Below are 19,806 nucleotides of genomic sequence, written 5' to 3' on the forward strand. Positions count from 1 at the left end.
CAACAATAGTATTTTAATGAGGCTATTATTAGTATCATTATTATTTTGCAACAAGTTAGCCTTCTCATAAATAGCACATATAAATGAATAACTAACTTGAACTAACTTAATAGGATTGAAGTGATATTTGGCTTAAAAAATTGGTCGCCTGGCAAAAAAAAAAAAAAAAAGCGAGACGATGTGCATTGGGCCGCGGCTCTCTGACGCCTTATTTTCTGGGCCCCGGCCTGAAAAGTTTGGGAACCCCTGGTCTATATGATATTTAAACAAAAATGTATCATCGCGCCAGATACCAAGATATTTATATTCAGTTACATGTCATACCCATTTCTAGTCGATATAAACAAACTGTTGTGATCAATATTTCGGGCCCGAGAGAACACCATGAATTCGATACGGACCAGCTAGTCTAGCTGTTGGCCAAAAACACCTTAACACTTTCAGTGCCACCAGGGGGCGCACGACTTAGTGCTTGAATGCCACCATCGGCGCCAATGTTAACGTTAATATCGTCTAATCTATGTTTTAAATTATGTGTCTAATCTGCCCGTCGCTTATCAAAGAATCATTTTCCAGTCAGTGCTGTCAAGGCAGATTGGTTTTTTATCGCTTCATTTCAGTTTGAGAGCATTTTGAAAAGCACCAGTTTGAGGTAAAAAACAGCCCATTCTGTGATAATTGCCTTTACTGGAATATTCCAGAACGTTGATATTTGTCGGCCTATTTATGAATCATTTTCAAATAAATGCTAGATGATCAATAGTATACGTGCATGCACGCACATTCGAGGCGCGCGCTGATAATAGCCGTTTTCATTTCCTCATGGATTTTACAGTGAAACCGCTGGAGCACATATCAGAAAAAAGCTTATATCTTCATCAAAACGAGTCTGATTATCCTAACACTGATAACATAGATTCCTTACCTGACATCAGATGGTATCCAACTGGTATATTCCAATTCCTGATCACCATTCGAAAAAAATCGATAAGTGTATAGATCTAACGTGTATACAGTAGAACTCATGATCCGCGGCGCTCAGAGGATCCAGAATGAACTCTGGTAACCCCGGCTGCATCAGTGGACTGGAAAATGTGGACTGGAATATTTTTTTCCCCCCATCCATTTTCATTGAGTCCATTCCAAAATCCCTGATGTCATCTGGGAGACGATAGGGGGCGCTTTTTTCACATCTGATCGCCGGCGGCCCTTGGGTAGGCTAGGGTAGGCTCACGTGATGCAATATGATTTCAGATCGCTAAAAAGAAGGAAAAAAAAGAGAAATCCGAGAAATCTCATGAGAGGCATTCAACGTTCGGGGTGTAAACCCGAGATAAGCCGTGTGTGGCACTCAAAGTGTTAAGATAGCGATCCGTATCCGCTTCCTTTAATTTGTGCTAGGCTAGCTTGCAGCCAGATAGCTTTTTCTACTGAACACACAGAGAGGAAATCTATCTTGTCTGACTCTGGAGAAGACGGCAAGCACATGTCCCATAATGTTGGCATGTTCCTTTAAATATGTAAAACCAAATCAACAGTGATGGCTGTCGATATAAACTGGTGTCATCCTGTTTCTTAGGTGCAACTGTCGAAAAAGGATCCTTCATGACCTTAGATGAACTCAGAAGAGTACACAAGAAACACCATCCGTCTTCGGTACAGTAGCACGCCTTGATTCTTCGTCTCTCGCCAGTCAGACGTGTGACTGGATTTTCATTCACGTGCACCTCTCCCGTATTTCATTCATGTGCACCTCTCCCGTGTTTCATTCATGTGCACCTCTCCCGTGTTTCATTCATGTGCACCTCTCCCATATTTCATTCATGTGCACCTCTCCCGTGTTTCATTCACGTGCACCTCTCCCGTGTTTCCAGGTGGTGTTAAAAGGCAGCGCTCAGTACAACCTCTTTGGCTCCACTGTTGTGGAAAACACCCTAATTGAGTCCCAGAGTTGCGTGACGGTGGATTTCAAATGGAGCGACGTCCAGAGTGTCCTGGAAACCCCACCCATGTCCTCCAGCGCCATTCTGGTGAGCAGCATCCTTTCACACACAACCCTAGATTTACTAATATGATTAGGGGCACTTCACCACTTTTTATTTTATTTTGCACATCCCAAGGCTCTTAATAGCAATAGAAATAAATGGAAAAAAATAGCATTCCCTATTGTAATCTTTATCTCTATTTTTGTCATCTACATCATTTCATTGAGTCGTATTTAAACACAACACAAGGATGTGTGTGAGATTATGTGCAAAATAAATTGTAGTTTTTTATTTTGGTGTAAGTACCCCTTTAATCGTACAACCTGGTGAACCTGATTTGATTAGGGAGACCAGCTCATAGTCTGAAGGCTCTCCAGTTTAATTCCCAGTACTGACGTTGTACGGCCATTACTATCCTAACCTAACCTCCCAGGTATTTGTGTACCAACCTGCTGCTCCCAAGGATAGGAATTTAAAATGAGCCGGCATTAGCTAAAATACCACAATGCAACACAATGTGTAGCTCATCGAATGTCACTGTGGTTGTACCTACAATATCCTGGTAAAAGTAAACCGTATTCACACACCTCATTTTGTGAAATTCTATTTAAATCTAAAATGTCCAGGCTGTATATAAAAGAGCAAAAGCTCTGTAGTAGTAATAACCTGGTGTAGGAGCATTGTTCTTTTATTTTTGTAATTGTTTACCTTTTCTTCTGTACACACCCAGAACATCCGAGTGGCCAGTGGAGATGTGAGAAGCCCTGTGTTCGAGGTGTACAGGGAGCTGGAGTTCCTTCAGGTCTGTGTCGCACAGCCATGTGACTTGAATTGAATGTTCAATGTTGAAACGCTACTAACTCCTGTTATCGGCAGGTTCTCGCTGAGGGTTTGAGAACCGGTGCGACTGAATGGTTGGAGCCTCTCGAGAGCAGGTCAGCTGTTGAGCTGACCAAGGCCTACCTGGAAGGTACAGTACAGCCCTGCTGCTGGGTCTGCTATGTTTTCATCACTAACTTTACTAGAACTTACTTTTTAACATTGTCGAGAACGGTGGCGGCTAGCACTGTCTATTCACAACAAGAAGGTCCTGGGTTCTGTATGGAGTTTGCATGTTCTCCCTGTGTCCGTGTAGAATAGATTTCCTCTTGTAGTACTCCAGATTCCTCAAACACCATGAGGCTGAATTCACACATCACATCCGGCACCTCGCTGCAGGGTGGTGCATTTGTGTTTACATTTAGTCATTTAGCTGACTCTTTTATCCAAAGCGACTTGTACAGCAAGTCAACGGGAAGGGTACAACTCTGGCAGCTAAGGGTCAAACGGTGTTGAATTTGAGTACTACACTCTGAGAGCATAGTAGTATAGACATATTAGCATAGTAGGTACTGGTAGTAGTATAGGCATCACAGCTTACTTAGTAGCAAAGTACAAGTAAAGGATGGTAAGAAGTAGGGATGCACCGAAATTTCGGCCACCGAAAGTTTTCGGCCGAAAATGGCCAAAAACAGAAACAACCTGTAACCTAAAGGCCCTCCCATAGTCGAGCAGACTGTACACAGAGCAGACTCCGCGGAGGTCCGCGCGGACTCTTTGAGCTTTTGATCTCAGCAGACGTCCGCACGTCAGAAAATAGGAGCTTTGCACTTTGCACTCTGCTGTGGGTCTGCTTTGACTCCCTTTGAGTCCGCGCGGACCTCCGCGGAGTCTGCTCTGTGTACAGTCTGCTCGACTATGGGAGGGCCTTAACGCGTGTTGTTGTGATGATGTCATCAAAACGCGGATTCAGTCATTACATGCGCGCTGTGAGCTCTTCAGTCCTGCGTGATACTCCTCTTGGGACTCGGGAGTCGCGCTGTTTCTATGTAAACTCTGCGCGCAACGAGTGCAATAAATGCGTCTTTAACATGCTTTATCCTTATTTACTATATGCCCGTTGCGGTTAATCACTGAGTGATCTAATATGCATATTATTCAGAGCGAGAGGGGGAGGGATTGTGTTTCTCACATTGGCGCTGTCTGTCGCGCGTCTACTGTGCCAAAGTCAAGAGAGCACGTTCATCTGGGGACTAGAAAGGTGCGCTCAGTAGAGCACAGATGTCCGCCTCTCTCGCTCTCTTTCTTTCTTTCTCTCTCTCTCTCTCTCTGATTGATTGATTAAAAACTTTATTAACAGATTGCAGAATGGGTACAATACAGTACAGCTCAATACACACAATTGTTAAGGGGATGCAGACCAGAGAAAGACTTTCGTCTTGTTTACATCAGGGTCCCCCATTTTCAATTAATCAGGACATATATGACATACATGACATACAGATAGACAGTACTGCTACATCTATACATTTATGACATACCAGATTTGCAAATACAGTACTGTTTGTGATACAAAAAGACCCATAATAGTGATTATTTATTATTTAAGTTGAGTTTTGCCATATCATATCATATTTTTCCATAATCAGGTAGCTGAACAACATTGGTAAAAAAAAGTTCTATTCTATGAATCATTTTCGGCCTTTCGGCATTCGGTTTTCGGCCAACTGTTTCCTATTTTCGGTATCGGTTTCGGCCAAGAATTTCCCATTCGGTGCATCCCTAGTAAGAAGGTTAGTATTCTTTTATTTAATTTCAGATATTGATTGAAGGAAGTGCGTCTCGCTAAAGTTGACTCGCATTCTGCTTTCTCACAGAATGCTGCTCAGTTTTTTGGGGCAACCCCATGCTGTAACAACTGTCCAACACAATGACCCCCAGTCCCCCACATTGTTGGATCTGATCTGAATAAGCCCTAAAATACATGTGTGCTAGGTTCATACTCCTGGCATTACCCCGTGACCAAGGCACTGACAATAGAACCGGTCCCTGGGTGCTGGACCCACAGTGGCTCCACCCCACCCCCCGGCAGCGCGCCGAAGTGTCCTTGAGCAAGACACTTAACCCCCTAACTGCTCCCGATGAGCAGGTTGGCACCTTGCATGGTTGCCTCTGCTGTTGCTGTCTGAATGTGTGAGTGAATGTGAGACGTAAGTTGTAAAGTGCTTTTGAGTAAAAGCGCTACATAAATGCAGTCCATTTACCATTTACCCACTACGCCTAAATAGTTAGGATGGGTAAAATTTAGGACAAATTGTGAGGATTGGTTCATTCCCCGCCACACGCTCCGCTCCTTTAAGGTACTGTGTTGATTGATGCATTCCCCGCCACACGCTCCGCTCCTTTAAGGTGCTGTGTTGATTGGTGCATTCCCCGCCACACGCTTTTGGAGCAAGTATCAATTCCAGCGCGCACCTGTCATAGTTTTTGATTAGCGCCCCAGAGGCTTTTTATACTGGGACTTCCCTTCAATCGATGTCGGGTTGTTTTGGAATACAACTGCTTTTGCCTGCTTTTTCCCCGTTGCTGTGCCTCGTCTTCTTTCCCTCCAGGACTTTCTGTGGAGATCCGCTGATGAGAACCTTGTTCCCCGTTTGGAGCTGCGCCTCGTTTACCCGCTTTACGCGTTTGCGCTTGGGTGAGTTGGAACCAAACCCCTCTGCATTATTCTGTCTGTGTGTGTGACGAACACCGAAGATTATCATTTTTGCTTGCACTGGACTCAGTTGAAGTGTGTGTTTTGAAGAGACACTGAAGATATCATTTCTGTTTGCACTAAACTCAGCTAACTTGTGTGTTGTGGAGAACACTGAAGATTGTTACTGTTCATTGGTTCTGGACACAGCTAAGGGAGGAGGGAACCACACTGCCTCTGTGTTTCGTTGGACTGTTATTGATATCTCTCTCCGTTTTCCACCTCGAGTTAAAGCTGGGAGTATCTGCAGAGCCGCTACAACGTCAAATACCGATTCCCCACTGCTATCACCAGGAGGATCTGCAGAGCCGCAGAGAACTCTGCCGATTGCAGTCTCCCTTGTTGTTTCATAATTGTTACTTTACCCCTTTTGTGACTCTGTAAATAAATACGCCCTAGTATTTGGCTAACTCTGAACTTCCTGTCTGTGCCGTGCGATTGAGGTCGGTTCAAACCCTAACACAAATTCCTGGTATATGCAAAAGAATTACTTGCAAATAAAGGGATCCTAATTACTTTTATATTCTTTCAGAACTTCAGAACACTGCAAATACACCACAGGACCAGGCTGGAACATCTACAGAGGTATGATGGTATAAAGACCCTCGGACCCTTCCTTTCAGAATCCTTATGGTAGTTTGAGAGTTTTTCATTCATAATCTTTTTCCCTTCAGGCACTGAAGGTGAAGACGGAGGTGTTCAACTCTCTGCTGGAGCGAGGCGATCTGGACTTTGTAGAGCAGTTGTGGGTTCGGATGAGAAAGAGTACGTATGGTTGCTGTGGGCCATTTTTGGCACATTGGATTCCACCTGATCCCACAGTATAAGCAGACATTGAAAATAATAATAATAATAATTCTTTCTATTGCAGGTGTTACTTCATACCAAGACATTGGAGACTGTCTGGAATTGGTCATCAACGCTTTGAAACATGGTTACATCAAACCATGGGTATGTGTAGTGCAGTTTCTGAAAACATACAATGTTACTATAATTGCTTGTCATACAGAGTGATAGCATTTCATACAATTGATCAAGACATATTACTCGACAATGGTAGCCCTATACTATGGTATTAGAGCGGTTGTGCTTAATTGGTTGAAAAGCTATATAGAAAACAGGCAGCAATGTGTACAGATAGGTGAGTATGAATATTACTTGTGGAGTCTCACAAGTCAGTATTATGCCAAAAACTATACATTTTGTACATAAATGACATACTATATGTAGGGTATCAAAGATACTGCCATTTGCAGATGTTAATATTGAAAGAGTATGAGAATAAATTTTGATTTGATTTGATATTAGATCACAAAACCTCACATAAAATATGTTAGAGCAAAGTTGGCGAAGAGCGTTGCAGTTCTGGGAAAAACTGCATATATTGGATCATAAAGAGTTATGCACTCTGTATTGTTGACTTGTATTACCATATCTGAATTACTGTGTGGAGGAGGTGTGGGGTAACGCGTACAAAAGCAACATATTATGCATGCTACAAAATAGAGCCATGAGGATAATAAACAATGTAGGATTCCGTGAGCATGCTGTTTTTAAAGACTCATGCTTTGAGGTTCATGGATATGATGGAATTGAAGACTGCATAAATAATGTACAAAGCAAGAAATAATTAACTTACCTTAATTAACTGGCAACATACAAACATTTTCCTCTGACAGGGGTGGGGTGGGGGTTCTAACTTATGAGGAAAGAAACTAATCGGGCGAAGAGTTTATTTTTTTTTTATATTTAAAACATTGTGTTCGTACTATGAAGAGTATTTCAGTTCATGGGGTGAATTTGTGGAATGGTCTAGATGTTGGGGCTCAAGCAAAGTATAAATATAAACCAGTTCTTCCGGTTTAGCTACAATATGTAGCACACGCATTTGGTAACAGCTCCGCTCCCGTCACCGTTAATTTCGTTCAAAAACATTATTTTAACAAATACCAAAGAGATTAGACCACATCGTATGTATTGATAGGAACTCCTACTAACTATATCAAAAGACATAAAGACTCAACATGGGGGGTAAGGATGAGAAAAAGGGTAGAAAGAAACACGAAGCAGCGAATCCAACGGCGACGATTGATACACGTTCCAAGAAAATAACAGGCGACGCGCCGGCAGATCCGCTGTTGACAACCCCCGATGGGAATATAACGGAGAATATACCGGGTACATCGGCGACTGGCTCCGAGATGGAGACAATAGAGGACAACACAACGGGAACGACAGGAAAAAGTAGCGTGAAGGACAAAGCGGAGGATATTGAGAAGATAATAGCCAACAAACCCGTCGGCCCCATCACTGCAGCTACAATATCAACTGGCACTGGCAGTGTAATTACACAACCCGACTTTAACTCCCTGACTAGCCTGATCAAGGATCTGATTAAGGAACAGATGGTAGCTTTCAAATTACACGTCGCACACATCGATACTAAATTCGAACACATCGATGCTAAATTAGAAGAAGTTATGAAAGCGGTCGCTGTACAGTCCGTGCGAATCACGACAGTGGAGAATACGGTGACAGAAATTACACAGGCAGTCAAAGAGAACGAGAGGATCATCAACGTTGGTTTGACAGAGGTAACAAGAGCAGATAAAAAAGGTGGAAGAGGCATGTCGGATAAAAATACAAGAAGTTAAAGATGAAGCGATGGAGAGGCTACTCGAAACCCAACGTTACTACAGGCGAAATAGCATCCGCATTGTAGGACTTGATGAATCAGTCAATTGCACAGACGACAAGTTTCCAACAGTGTTATCAGAGATTTTGGGTAACAACATTCAAACCACAGAGCTGATAGTGGACCAAGATTACAGAATCGGTACTCGGGATCAAAGAGGCAACGGTCCAAGAGTCATCATTGTTACTCTGCGCAAGACGGCAATAAGAGATGACATCATCAGAATTGCTCGCAACCAAAGGGGAAAGCTGAAACATGGTGAAAATCCAATATTTATCTACGAGGATCTTTGCAAAGAGGCCATCGCTCAGCGTTTCCCCTACAAGGATGTGATGCAGAAATTGTTCAAGTCTGGCCTCAAACCAAGGCTAGTATACCCGGCACTATTATCGATCGTGAGTAGAGACGGCCGTAGGGTAGGATTACACACGCCTAAAGAAGCCGAGGAATACTGGAATCTACATGGAGCAGAACCCCCAGGGCAGAACGAAACACTGTCTAACAACAGATAAGCCTTCTCATCTCTCTCTTTCTCTGTGTATCTCAGTATTAGAATGACTTTATCCGGGCTCAACAAAAGTAGCAGATGATATGCATGCCGGCTACACCAAGGCACAATGTGTATAATATGGTTCGTAATGCATTATATTTACAGACTTCTGGTCTCCGTGGAGACAAGAATATATCATTGAAGCACATCCGGCTTCAACATGGACGGTCGCATTTTACGTAGCTCCCGTAACCAACGCAACAGAGCAACAACAAAAAAGTACTTTGCGCATTTTCTACTTTCCCTCCTGTGGATTATGGATTTGTACCTGAATTCACAACTCAAGCAGCAACTCCAGACAGAAGTGGAGGGTAGCGAAAACGTAAATCAGCAGTCCCATTGCGACTTCTACTTGTTAACGGGCACGGAGAGGAAACATCCAGCCTTCGGAGCCACGGCGATCCACGCAGTACTTACTGCAAATCCGGAACGAAAGAAATTACCCCCGGCAGGCAAGTGTAATAAGAGATCAATGTTTTTATTATATCTGCTCATGTCGGGTGACATACATCAGAACCCTGGTCCCGTAATGACACGGAACCAGAGACTACAGCAAGAAGCGATGGAGGTTCCCATCGCGACCAACAGCATCAACAACGCAACCTGTGGCTACATCCACAGCGCGGGCAGCGAAGCTCCCCCAATGACGCCACAGCAGACGAGCACACGTGAGGCAGTGACGAGAGGAGGTGAACCGAGGGTCGAAACCATGACGACCATCTCGACGCGGGATGTAAACATCTCGACGCCCGATAGCCGGCTAGCTAGCAGAGCTAACAACGTAAACAACCAGGAACAAGTCCTTTGTTGTTCCAGCACGGCGCGGGACCCGACCCCCCCCTCCCCCCTCCTTTGTTGTTCCAGCACAGCGCGGGACCCGACCCCCCCCTCCCCCCTTCTTTGTTGTTCCAGCACGGCGCGGGACCCGACCCCCCCCTCCCCCCTTCCCACCCACAACAACACAGAGGAACAGATCACAAACGAACAATACTTCGAACCTGCCAACATCAATGAAATAACCAACGCCAATGGACTGAACATTTTTCACATTAACATTAACAGCTTAAAAAACAAATTGGATGAAATCAAACAAATATTCATAAATGGTAAGGCAAACATACTGTGCTTCTCAGAAACTAAGCTCGACGATTCTGTAAAAGATCCAGAGATAGAGATTGAGAACTACTCAATAATCAGGAATGATAGGAACAAACATGGAGGTGGTGTCTGTATGTACATACACAAGGACACCAAATTCATCAACAGAAATGACCTGAATCATAAATCAATTGAAACTGTATGGGTGGAAATCCTATTCGAAAGGGCGAAATCCCTACTGGTTGGCACAGTCTACAGGCCGCCAGATCATAGTGGCTTTTATGATACACTGGATGGGTGTTTAGCTGGAGTTGAGGATGTAGACAAAATTCTTATTGGAGACTGGAACACGGATATGCAACGAAAAGATGCACCCGTCTTCAAGGCCTTCAGTAGGTTTTGTGATCTGCATGGCCTCAGCCAGCTAATCACCCAACCCACACGTGTATGTGAATCAACTCAGACTACCATTGACCTCATTCTGACCTCCGACAAGTCCAAGATCTCAAATAAAGGGGTTATAGCATGTGGGTTAAGTGATCATTATATGATATTCTGTACCCGAAAAAAACTAAAACAAAAGGCTGGCTGCCACAAAACAGTCACATCTAGAGACCTCAAAACCTACTCTAGCGAGGCCTTCAACCTTGAACTGGAGAGTCTGGACTGGTCAGATGAACTCAATGGTACACTGGTTGACGAAACATGGCTTGGTTTCAAAACCAAATTCTCAGCAATACTAAACGACATGGCCCCCCTAAGAACCACCAGGGTAAAAAATCGCGCTGAGCCGTGGATGCACTCCGAAATACTGGCCGCTATGAAAACCAGAGACAAAAAATGCTCTGAGTTTCGTAAAAGTCAGTCAAAGCTTACTAAAAGCACGAGCAGTGAACTCCAAGCCCACGTGACTGAACTCAAACTAGAAAGAAACAGACTAAGAAACGACGTAAACTCCATGATCAAAACTGCAAAAAAGAATTTCATCAATGACAAAACTGAGGAAAACAAAAACAAACCACGTGAACTTTGGAAATTACTCAATAATCAACTAGGATGCAGTAAAAAACTTAAAACCAGATTCTCAAACATAAACATAAAAACGGACAACACGCTCATCACAGACAAGCTGGATGTAGCCAATTACTTAAACATTTTCTTCACAAACATAGCCACAACACTGGTAAACAAACTACCCTCCCACTCAGGGCTTTATGGGGTAGAACACATAGTAGCTTACTACAAAAACCTAGGGGTCCGCAAGGACGACTTCAAGCTGGAAATGGTAACAACAGATGAGGTACTCAATAAACTGAGCGCCCTCCAACCTAACAAGGCCACTGGCCATGACAACATCCCCTCCAAATTCCTCAGAGACTCAGCAGCCGCCATCACACCAATCATCACACACATAATAAACCTCTCCATAAAACAGGGACACGTCCCCAAGGACTTCAAAATTGCGAGGGTGACCCCTCTGCACAAAAAGGGCAGCAAATTAGACCCAGGCAACTACCGCCCTGTTTCTATTCTCACCTCCATCTCGAAAGTCATGGAAAAAATAGTCTACGAACAGGTCGAAAAGTACCTAGCGGAAAAAAATCTAATCTACGAATTCCAATCTGGCTTCAGAACATCCCACTCCACTGACACATGCCTTCTCTATTTGAATGACCACATCAAACAAGAGGTGGACGCAGGCAAATACTGCGGCATGGTCATGCTGGACCTACAAAAGGCCTTTGACACGGTCAATCACTCCATTCTGATTGACAAGCTAAAAGCAATTGGTTTTGATAGTCTATCAGTGAGCTGGATGCAATCCTACCTTGAGGGGAGGGAACAGATGGTGGAGGTAAACGGTACCCTATCCCCCCCCCTCACAGTGAGCTGTGGTGTTCCACAAGGAAGCATACTAGGACCGCTACTGTTCCTAATTTATGCAAATGACATGTCGTCAGCTTGTGACTGCAACTTGTTCCTGTTTGCGGACGACTCAGCCCTGCTGGTCTCTGACAAGAACAAGTTACAGGTTGAAAAAACCCTCAGCTCGGAACTAGGCAGAATCTGCATATGGCTCGCTGATAACAAACTATCATTACACATGGGCAAAACAGAGTCCATTCTCTTCGGTTCAAATAACAAACTCAGCAAGACCGACGGCTTCTCAGTTACAGTGGGTGACAATATTGTCACAAGGAAAGATGAAATTACCTACCTGGGTTCCATCCTAGAGGCTAATCTCTCCTGTGACAAAATGGCATCCAATGTAATAAAAAAAGTCAACCAACGAACTCGATTCTTGTACCGGATCTCCTCTCTGGTAAACAAGAACACCCTGAAGACTCTGGCAGGAGCACTCATTCAGGGGTACTACGACTATGCTTGCACCTCATGGTACCAAAGCACCTCAAAGGCGCTAAAAACAAAATTACAAACATCTCAAAACAAACTGGTCAGACTACTGCTTGACCTTACTCCTAGAACCCACCTCACCCCTGCCCACTTTGACAACCTAGGATGGCTTAGAGTAGACGACAGAGTACAACAACTTGCAATGGGCCTGGTCTACAAGATACACTACACGACCAAGGTACCCATGTACATGTCAAAATACTTCCCAAAGGTCAGTGAATACCACGATCACAACACCAGAGGGAGCTCCACAAATCATGTTAAACCCAGATTCGGCTCAAATAAGGGACTAAACACGTTTCGCAATTATGCCACATCAATGTGGAACGCCCTACCCAAAGCTGTAAAGGAATGTGGATCACTACCCACTTTCAAAACCTCTCTCAAGGGACACCTACGGGAGACTGCAATTCAACACTGGCCCCTGTAAATATCCTAACCCAACCCCCTCCAATGTACAGTCATTTACCTAGTATGGTTTTGTCAATAGTTCAATGTACAATTGTGTTTGTTTGTACAGTGTCTCCTCCCCCCCCCCTCAATGTACAGTGTTACTTGTTTATACAGTGTGCCCCCCGCCCCCCCCCCCCCCCCCCAACCACCTCCAATGTAAATTACCCAGTATGGTTGTCAATATCCCAATGTACCCAACCCCCCCCACCCAACCTCCTCCAATGTACAGTTTCTACGTCAAATGTATATACTCCCTTTTCTTGACTCCTTCTGTATCACAAACAGTACTGTATTTGCAAATCTGGTATGTCATAAATGTATAGATGTAGCAGTACTGACTATCTGTATGTCATGTATGTCATATATGTCTATATGAATTGAAAATGGGGGACCCTGATGGAAACAAGACAAACGTCTTTCTCAGGTCTGCATCCCCTTAACAATTGTATGTATTGAGCCGTACTGTATTGTACCCATTCTGCAATCTGTTAAATAAAGTTTTCATTCATTCATTCATTCATTGACACTAAGAACAATCTGGAATATTCTGGGCTCATCGCTCGACTGCTCTGGGTCACTAAGAAATATCCCGAAAATACTAATAGTCATGAACCCTGGGTAGGAAGATCATTCTGGAACATAACAGCAGTCTGTTAGTATATACTAGTGTATTCTACAACCTTCTAGAATATAATGCACCATTACAACGAAGGCCTGCAACTCTTAACATTAACATCCGGTGTGTATAAGCATAAGCATATGATCAATTGGCTGAAGTTTAATCAGGCCTTAATAAGACTTAAAAAAAAAAAATCAACCACACCTAAACGTATGAGCACAACAAGGTTATTCTAATAATTTAAATCACTCCACTGATGTAGAGATTGGCACATTGTAGCTCTAAAAGTCTCTGTTTTTCTCTTATCTATTTACTCAATTCTGTTCTAGTGGTTTCTCCACGTTGAGTTTTATTTTAGCTCTCACTCCTTTTTTTTCTTTTTTATCTTACATTGTTCTTTCCCATTGTTCTTCACATTAAGGTGTTAGTGTTTCTCTACAATCTTTTCCTTTTTTCTGATGTTTCCTACATAAGTTATTAGAAGGTTCAAATGAATATATCGATGAAAGTGTATTATTCTTTTTTTTCATTTTTCATAATATTTCATTACAATGAGGGAAGGCGCAAGACCAAAAGCGACATTCTATTGAATTAGAATGAAAATGTTAGATCCTGTGGCAATTAGCATAGGAAGATTAGGATTACAAAGCTCAGTTTGGGCAATCCGGTGGCCTAAGGGAGGGAGTCATACGCGGAGGATGTGTTTATGGAACACAGGCCTGTACGACTCTCTGGGAGAGGGGAAAAAAGGGGATTTTTATTTGTATATATATATGTTTTTAAGCTCGGCTCTCAACGGGACCTCAATAATTGGATGTACATCTATTGTAGCTTCGCACTCCAGAAGCATTACCAAAAACTACACAAAAACATGTATAGATTATGGCTAGTTTGAATATAATGATATGGAACACTGGTGGGATAAATAAACAACACAAACGCAAAAGCGTGCTCACACTGATGAAAAAAGAACATGTGGACGTGGCTCTACTAAGCGAAACGCACATTTTAGAGGAAGACATAGATACGTTAGCGGATAACACATATCATAATATTAGTCACTCTTCTTTTGGTACGAGAACTCGAGGTGTAGCCATAGTCGTCAGACGTAAGTTAAATATTGAATTAAAGGGGGTATGGTCGGATGCAGATGGGCGTATAACTATAGCTAGGATTGTACACAATAACAGGAAAATAGCGTTGGCAGCGGTATATGCCCCAAATTTGTACGAAGAGGGTTTCTTCACTACACTAACCAATGCAATGTTAAACCTTCCCGATTACTCATTTATAATAGGTGCAGATTTTAATGCCATTTGGAATCCAAGGATGGACAAATCTTACCTCGCCTTTTCCAGCTAACAAAAGAATTCATCTAAAGCATTAAAGGATTGGTCGAAGATTACAGGTGTAAATGACCTATGGCGTTCACTTAATCCCACAACCCGAAAGTACTCTTGTCGATCGGCGAGACATAACACATTATCCAGAATAGATTATGTCTTTGCATCCCCGAGACTATTTGATAAATATGAAGTGGAAATGATACCCAATGCACTCAGATCACTGTTATTTACTCCTAAAAGGAACATTTGGTATACTATCTTCCCGGGCCCCAAGATGGCGTTTTAATTCGATGCTGCTTAATAACAAGGAATTCATTACACAACTCAAAGAAGCTCTTATAGTATTCCTACGGGAGAATGCGAACTCGCTTTTCCTCCAAAATGCGCAAGAATCAATGCACAAAACTGTCTGAACTGGAAACGCTTTACTCAACGTTATTTAATTCTTTAAAATACAACAACTCAACTAGACTAGAAAATCAAGTTAACGTACTAAAAATAGAGATCAATGCCATATACAGACAACAATCGGAAATACAAATACGCAGCACAAGACAACAGCAGTACTCCCAAGGTTCTAAACCTAGTCACCTATTAGCCATGCGATTAAGAATTAATGCAAAATTTGCAGATATAACTACCATTAGAGCACAACAAGTACTTGAAACAGACCCCAAAATAATAAACGATACATTCAAAGAATTCTACTCCGACTTATATATATATTTTTTTTCTTTTTTTTTCTCAGTGATCAAGATGTTTATTTGACATTTGACATACTCCGACTTATATAAATCAGAAACGACCTTTGATCAAAACAAAATGGACACATATCTTAATCAAATTATTCTCCCTAAACTTTCAGAGGATGACGCTAAACAGTTAGAAACACCGATCACACTAGAGGAACTCAAGAAGGCCATATCCGAAATGCAAAATGGTAAGGCTCCTGGAAGAGACGGTATCCCATCAGAAATGTACCTTTCTTGTTGGGACATAATTGGACCCTTATTACAAAATATGATCTTATACTCAGTCAAGGAGGGGAACTTCCATAAAAACGACAATATTGCACTCATATCAGTCCTTCTCAAAAAAGACAAAGACCCCACCGAGTGCGGTAGTTACAGACCCTTAAGCCTCCTCGGAACCGATATCAAACTGTACTCTAAGGTATTAGCCATCAGATTACAAAAGCATATGACGTCTTTAGTTCATCCGGACCAAACTGGCTTCATAAGAGGTCGCCTGATCACTGATAACATAAGACGAATACTGCACGTACTAGATGCAGACAAGGACGACACCATACCTAAGGCGATGCTGTCCCTGGATGCTATGAAAGCCTTTGACAGGCTGGAATGGTCGTATTAGAAAGGATGGGGTTAGGAAAAGGATTCATTGATATGATTAAAGTATTATACAAAGACCCATCGGCCATGATTACAACAGGTACATTCATCTCCAAAATCTTTCCGGTATCACGCTCAGCCAGACAGGGTTGCCCTCTTAGTCCCGGACTATTCGATCTATCATTAGAGCCTTTAGCACAATATATAAGACAATCCCAATCCATAGAACCAATCGTAATCAAGGGCACACAACATAAAATTAGTTTATATGCGGACGACGTAATATTGTTCATGCAAAGCCCCAACACCACATTGCCTCATCTACTCAAGTTGATTGAGAACTTTGGTGATTTATCGGGATTTAAAATAAATTGGCCGATGTCGGCTTTCCTTCCACTTAACACCCCTGCAAAAAAAGATATAACCCTCCCAGGTGAGATACCTATGGTAAAACATTTTAGATGCTTGGGAGTGGAAATATTTCCCACCATAAGACAAACGGTGAAGCACAATTACACAAAAATACAAAACAAAATCAAAGACGACCTTGACAGGTGGGCAAAACTTAAAAACTCAGTACAGGCAAGGGTATCAATAGTTAAGATGGATGTACTACCTAGAATCAACTTCTTCAGTTCAATGCTACCGTTACCCCCTCCAGAGGGTTACTGGAAAAGATTACACTCCTCCACATACAAATTTTGGAATAACAAACCACCACGTATAAAAAGATCCACCGCACAGAGAAATAAAGCAGACGGTGGCATGGCATTTCCAGATTTTTTCCAATATTTTAAGGCGTACACATTAAGACCATTGACAACATGGTTTGATCCCCAAGCATTAGTATCCTGGAGAAAACATAGTAGCCCCACATAGACTGAAGGACATAGCATACACTAAACTACCAATCAAGCACTGTGAGCGGAAATTTGGCCCCATAATTACCCATGCGATCCGGATATGGCGTGAAACTCAAAAAAAATATCCTAACCCACAAAAATGGCACAATCACACTCCCTTATTCAATAACAATGCACTCTTAATTGAAAAACGTCCTATAAGATTCCCTATATGGGAAGAGCAAGGCATACACTCATTAGGGGATGATTTTAACAACCAGGGTTTTTGTAGTTATGGAGAAATATGCACAACATTTTATCTCACCGAGTCCACATGGCTTTTTTACATACAGTTACGGCTATGTTTGAAGTCTCACGGTGTTCCATTAGACATACCAGTTGAACACCACAGATACCACAAATTCTTCTATGAAAGAGAGACATCGAGAGGTTTTGTTTCAGGTTTTTATTATCAATTACTAACGTCCTCGTATGAAACCCTCCAACTAGACTCTGTCTGGAGGAGGGATATACCAGACCTGGAAAGTGACTTTGATTGGCAAGGAGCATGGGCAAATGTCCGACTTACATCAAGGAACCCGGACCATCAACAAATCAATCTTAACTATATTCACAGGACATACTTGACTCCTATAAGACTGAACAGAATGGGTCTTAAACAAGACTCCAAATGCTCCCAATGTACAAATGGAGACGAAGGGACATTTATGCACATGTATTGGGACTGCCCACCAATTAAGGCATTCTGGAAAGATGTGACCCAACAATTATCAAAACTCGTATCTTGGAATATACCAGTACACCCCTCTGTATTACTATTGAATGATGTTTTTGAGTTTGCAGTAAATCCACAGCTAAAGAGATTGGTTTTATCGGGCATCACAGTAGCTAAAAAGCTGATCGCATCACGCTGGTTTCAACCGGAAAAAATGTGCCGGAAGGTTTGGTTTCTTACATATCTCGATGTGATTTATCAAGAAATATCTACAGCAAGAATTCTGGGTCTCAATGAATCCAAAATGTCAATGTGGTTAGAAGTGGTGGAGAGAATAAAAGCTAGCTTATAATGGTAGTGTCTGGTTAGGAGCGAGGGATAATGGAGGTACTATCCAAGGAGGGGTCCGGGAGGGGGGGGTTCGAGCTGGAGCATATGTGTGTAGGGTTTTAGATAATAGATATTAGGGGTATATCCTGTATAAGACATTGGTATAATTGGTCATTTCGTTGGATATACACTGTATACGGTAAAATATTATTATATATTTTTTTTGCTTTCTGTTTCTGTGCTTGCATGTCATTTTAGCCATCTTAATTGTTAGTTTCATTATGCATTGTGTGTTGAGTACTGACTTTTAATAATTTTGTTTTGCAATAATAAAAAAAAAATATATATAAACCAGTTCAAGAAGATGTACAAAAATTATTTTGCGAGGTCCAGGAATGAGGAAGGGGCCTTGTTTCTGCTCTGAGACGCTGCTTGATGTTGTTTTCTACAGTATGATTGTTGGGACATGCTGGATGGGCACCTGCACAATGATTATGTATGTGTACATTGTATAAACGTAAGGTAAATATTTAAATCTGCATGGTGGGAGGCATGCTAGAAATAATGTGTAGCAAAAATCTTCGCACATCCACTGAATAAAGGCATAGAATAAAATATTGATCTTGGGATTCATGAATCGGTTTGATTTAAAAATGAAATGATTTAATATGAATATCTCCCCCAGCCCTACAGAATGAGCATGTTATCAACAGAAGTGAGCAGAAGTGTAATGGATGACGTTTATTATTGTCTTATTTTCCCAGATCCACAGGGACAGCAGCAGCTCTCTGAGTAAGCTCATCCTGCAGTCTTACCATGCACAGATCAATAGTGTACCCCTTACAGGCCTCGCTCCTGTCCACATGCTGCTGGAGATGGGCCTGGACAAGATGAGGAGGGACTACATTAACTATCTCATCGGTAAGCATGTCAGCGTTTCCCTCCCAGAGTCATTTAGGGCTTTTCACCACAAGATCTGACTAAACCAGATGAGGACTTATGTAGAATCACAATCACTTTAATGGCCAAGTACATTTACATGCACCAGGAATATGACCCGGGGGGAGATTGATGCATACGCTAATTTTACAACTGAGATTAAATTATTTGAATGGAGTGGGATGTCAGGTGCATGTAATGTCATGGGATTTTTATTACCAAGGCAGCTGTGATGTCACAGATGTTTTTATTTAATTAAGCCCACAGGTTAGACACTCCACTGTACTGCATCTACACACAGGTTAGACACTCTCCTCCACTGTACTGCATCTACACACCGGTTAGACACTCCCCTCCACTGTACTGCATCTACACACAGGTTAGACACTCCTCCACTGTACTGCATCTACACACAGGTTAGACACTCCCCTCCACTGTACTGCATCTACACACAGGTTAGACACTCCACTGTACTGCATCTACACACAGGTTAGAGACTCCACTGTACTACATCTACACACAGGTTAGACACTCTCCTCCAGTTCCCCGCTTAGTCTTGCCTCCCCCCGCTGTGACCTATCTCAAGCCCGCCCTCAAACTCTTTGTCCAAGGGAAGCAACAGTTGTGATTGGAGGAGCAAGAATGGAGGGCGGGCTTGAGATGGGTCAATTAGTCAGCCGTTTTGGTCTTGGGCTACTGAGACTTTAGTTTACATTTTTAGGCTTTCTCTCATTAGTTCCTGGATAATGATGAGCACATCTCTGGCAAGCACAAGATTTAAGGAGGGCCTGTTACGTTATTACATGTTGGAAATACAATTGTGCAGATTTGTTGATTTTTAAATGAGTTGATAAAACTGACTATGAGTAGAC

General features: G+C 42.4%; 1 protein-coding gene across 1 annotated transcript in view; it reads left to right on the forward strand.

The window, feature by feature from the left end:
- Positions 1-19,806, forward strand: part of zwilch (zwilch kinetochore protein) — a 47,795-nt gene that overhangs the window by 21,277 nt on the left and 6,712 nt on the right. The window contains exons 6-13 of the mRNA XM_084334701.1: positions 1,580-1,656; positions 1,875-2,030; positions 2,716-2,787; positions 2,862-2,955; positions 6,092-6,144; positions 6,234-6,324; positions 6,431-6,510; positions 18,760-18,916. Coding sequence (XP_084190827.1) covers positions 1,580-1,656; positions 1,875-2,030; positions 2,716-2,787; positions 2,862-2,955; positions 6,092-6,144; positions 6,234-6,324; positions 6,431-6,510; positions 18,760-18,916 — 780 coding nt within the window. The remainder of the gene's footprint in view (positions 1-1,579; positions 1,657-1,874; positions 2,031-2,715; positions 2,788-2,861; positions 2,956-6,091; positions 6,145-6,233; positions 6,325-6,430; positions 6,511-18,759; positions 18,917-19,806) is intronic.

This window comes from Notolepis coatsorum, assembly GCF_963971535.1.
Source record: "Notolepis coatsorum genome assembly, chromosome: 18".
In the NCBI taxonomy this organism is placed as follows: domain Eukaryota; kingdom Metazoa; phylum Chordata; class Actinopteri; order Aulopiformes; family Paralepididae; genus Notolepis; species Notolepis coatsorum.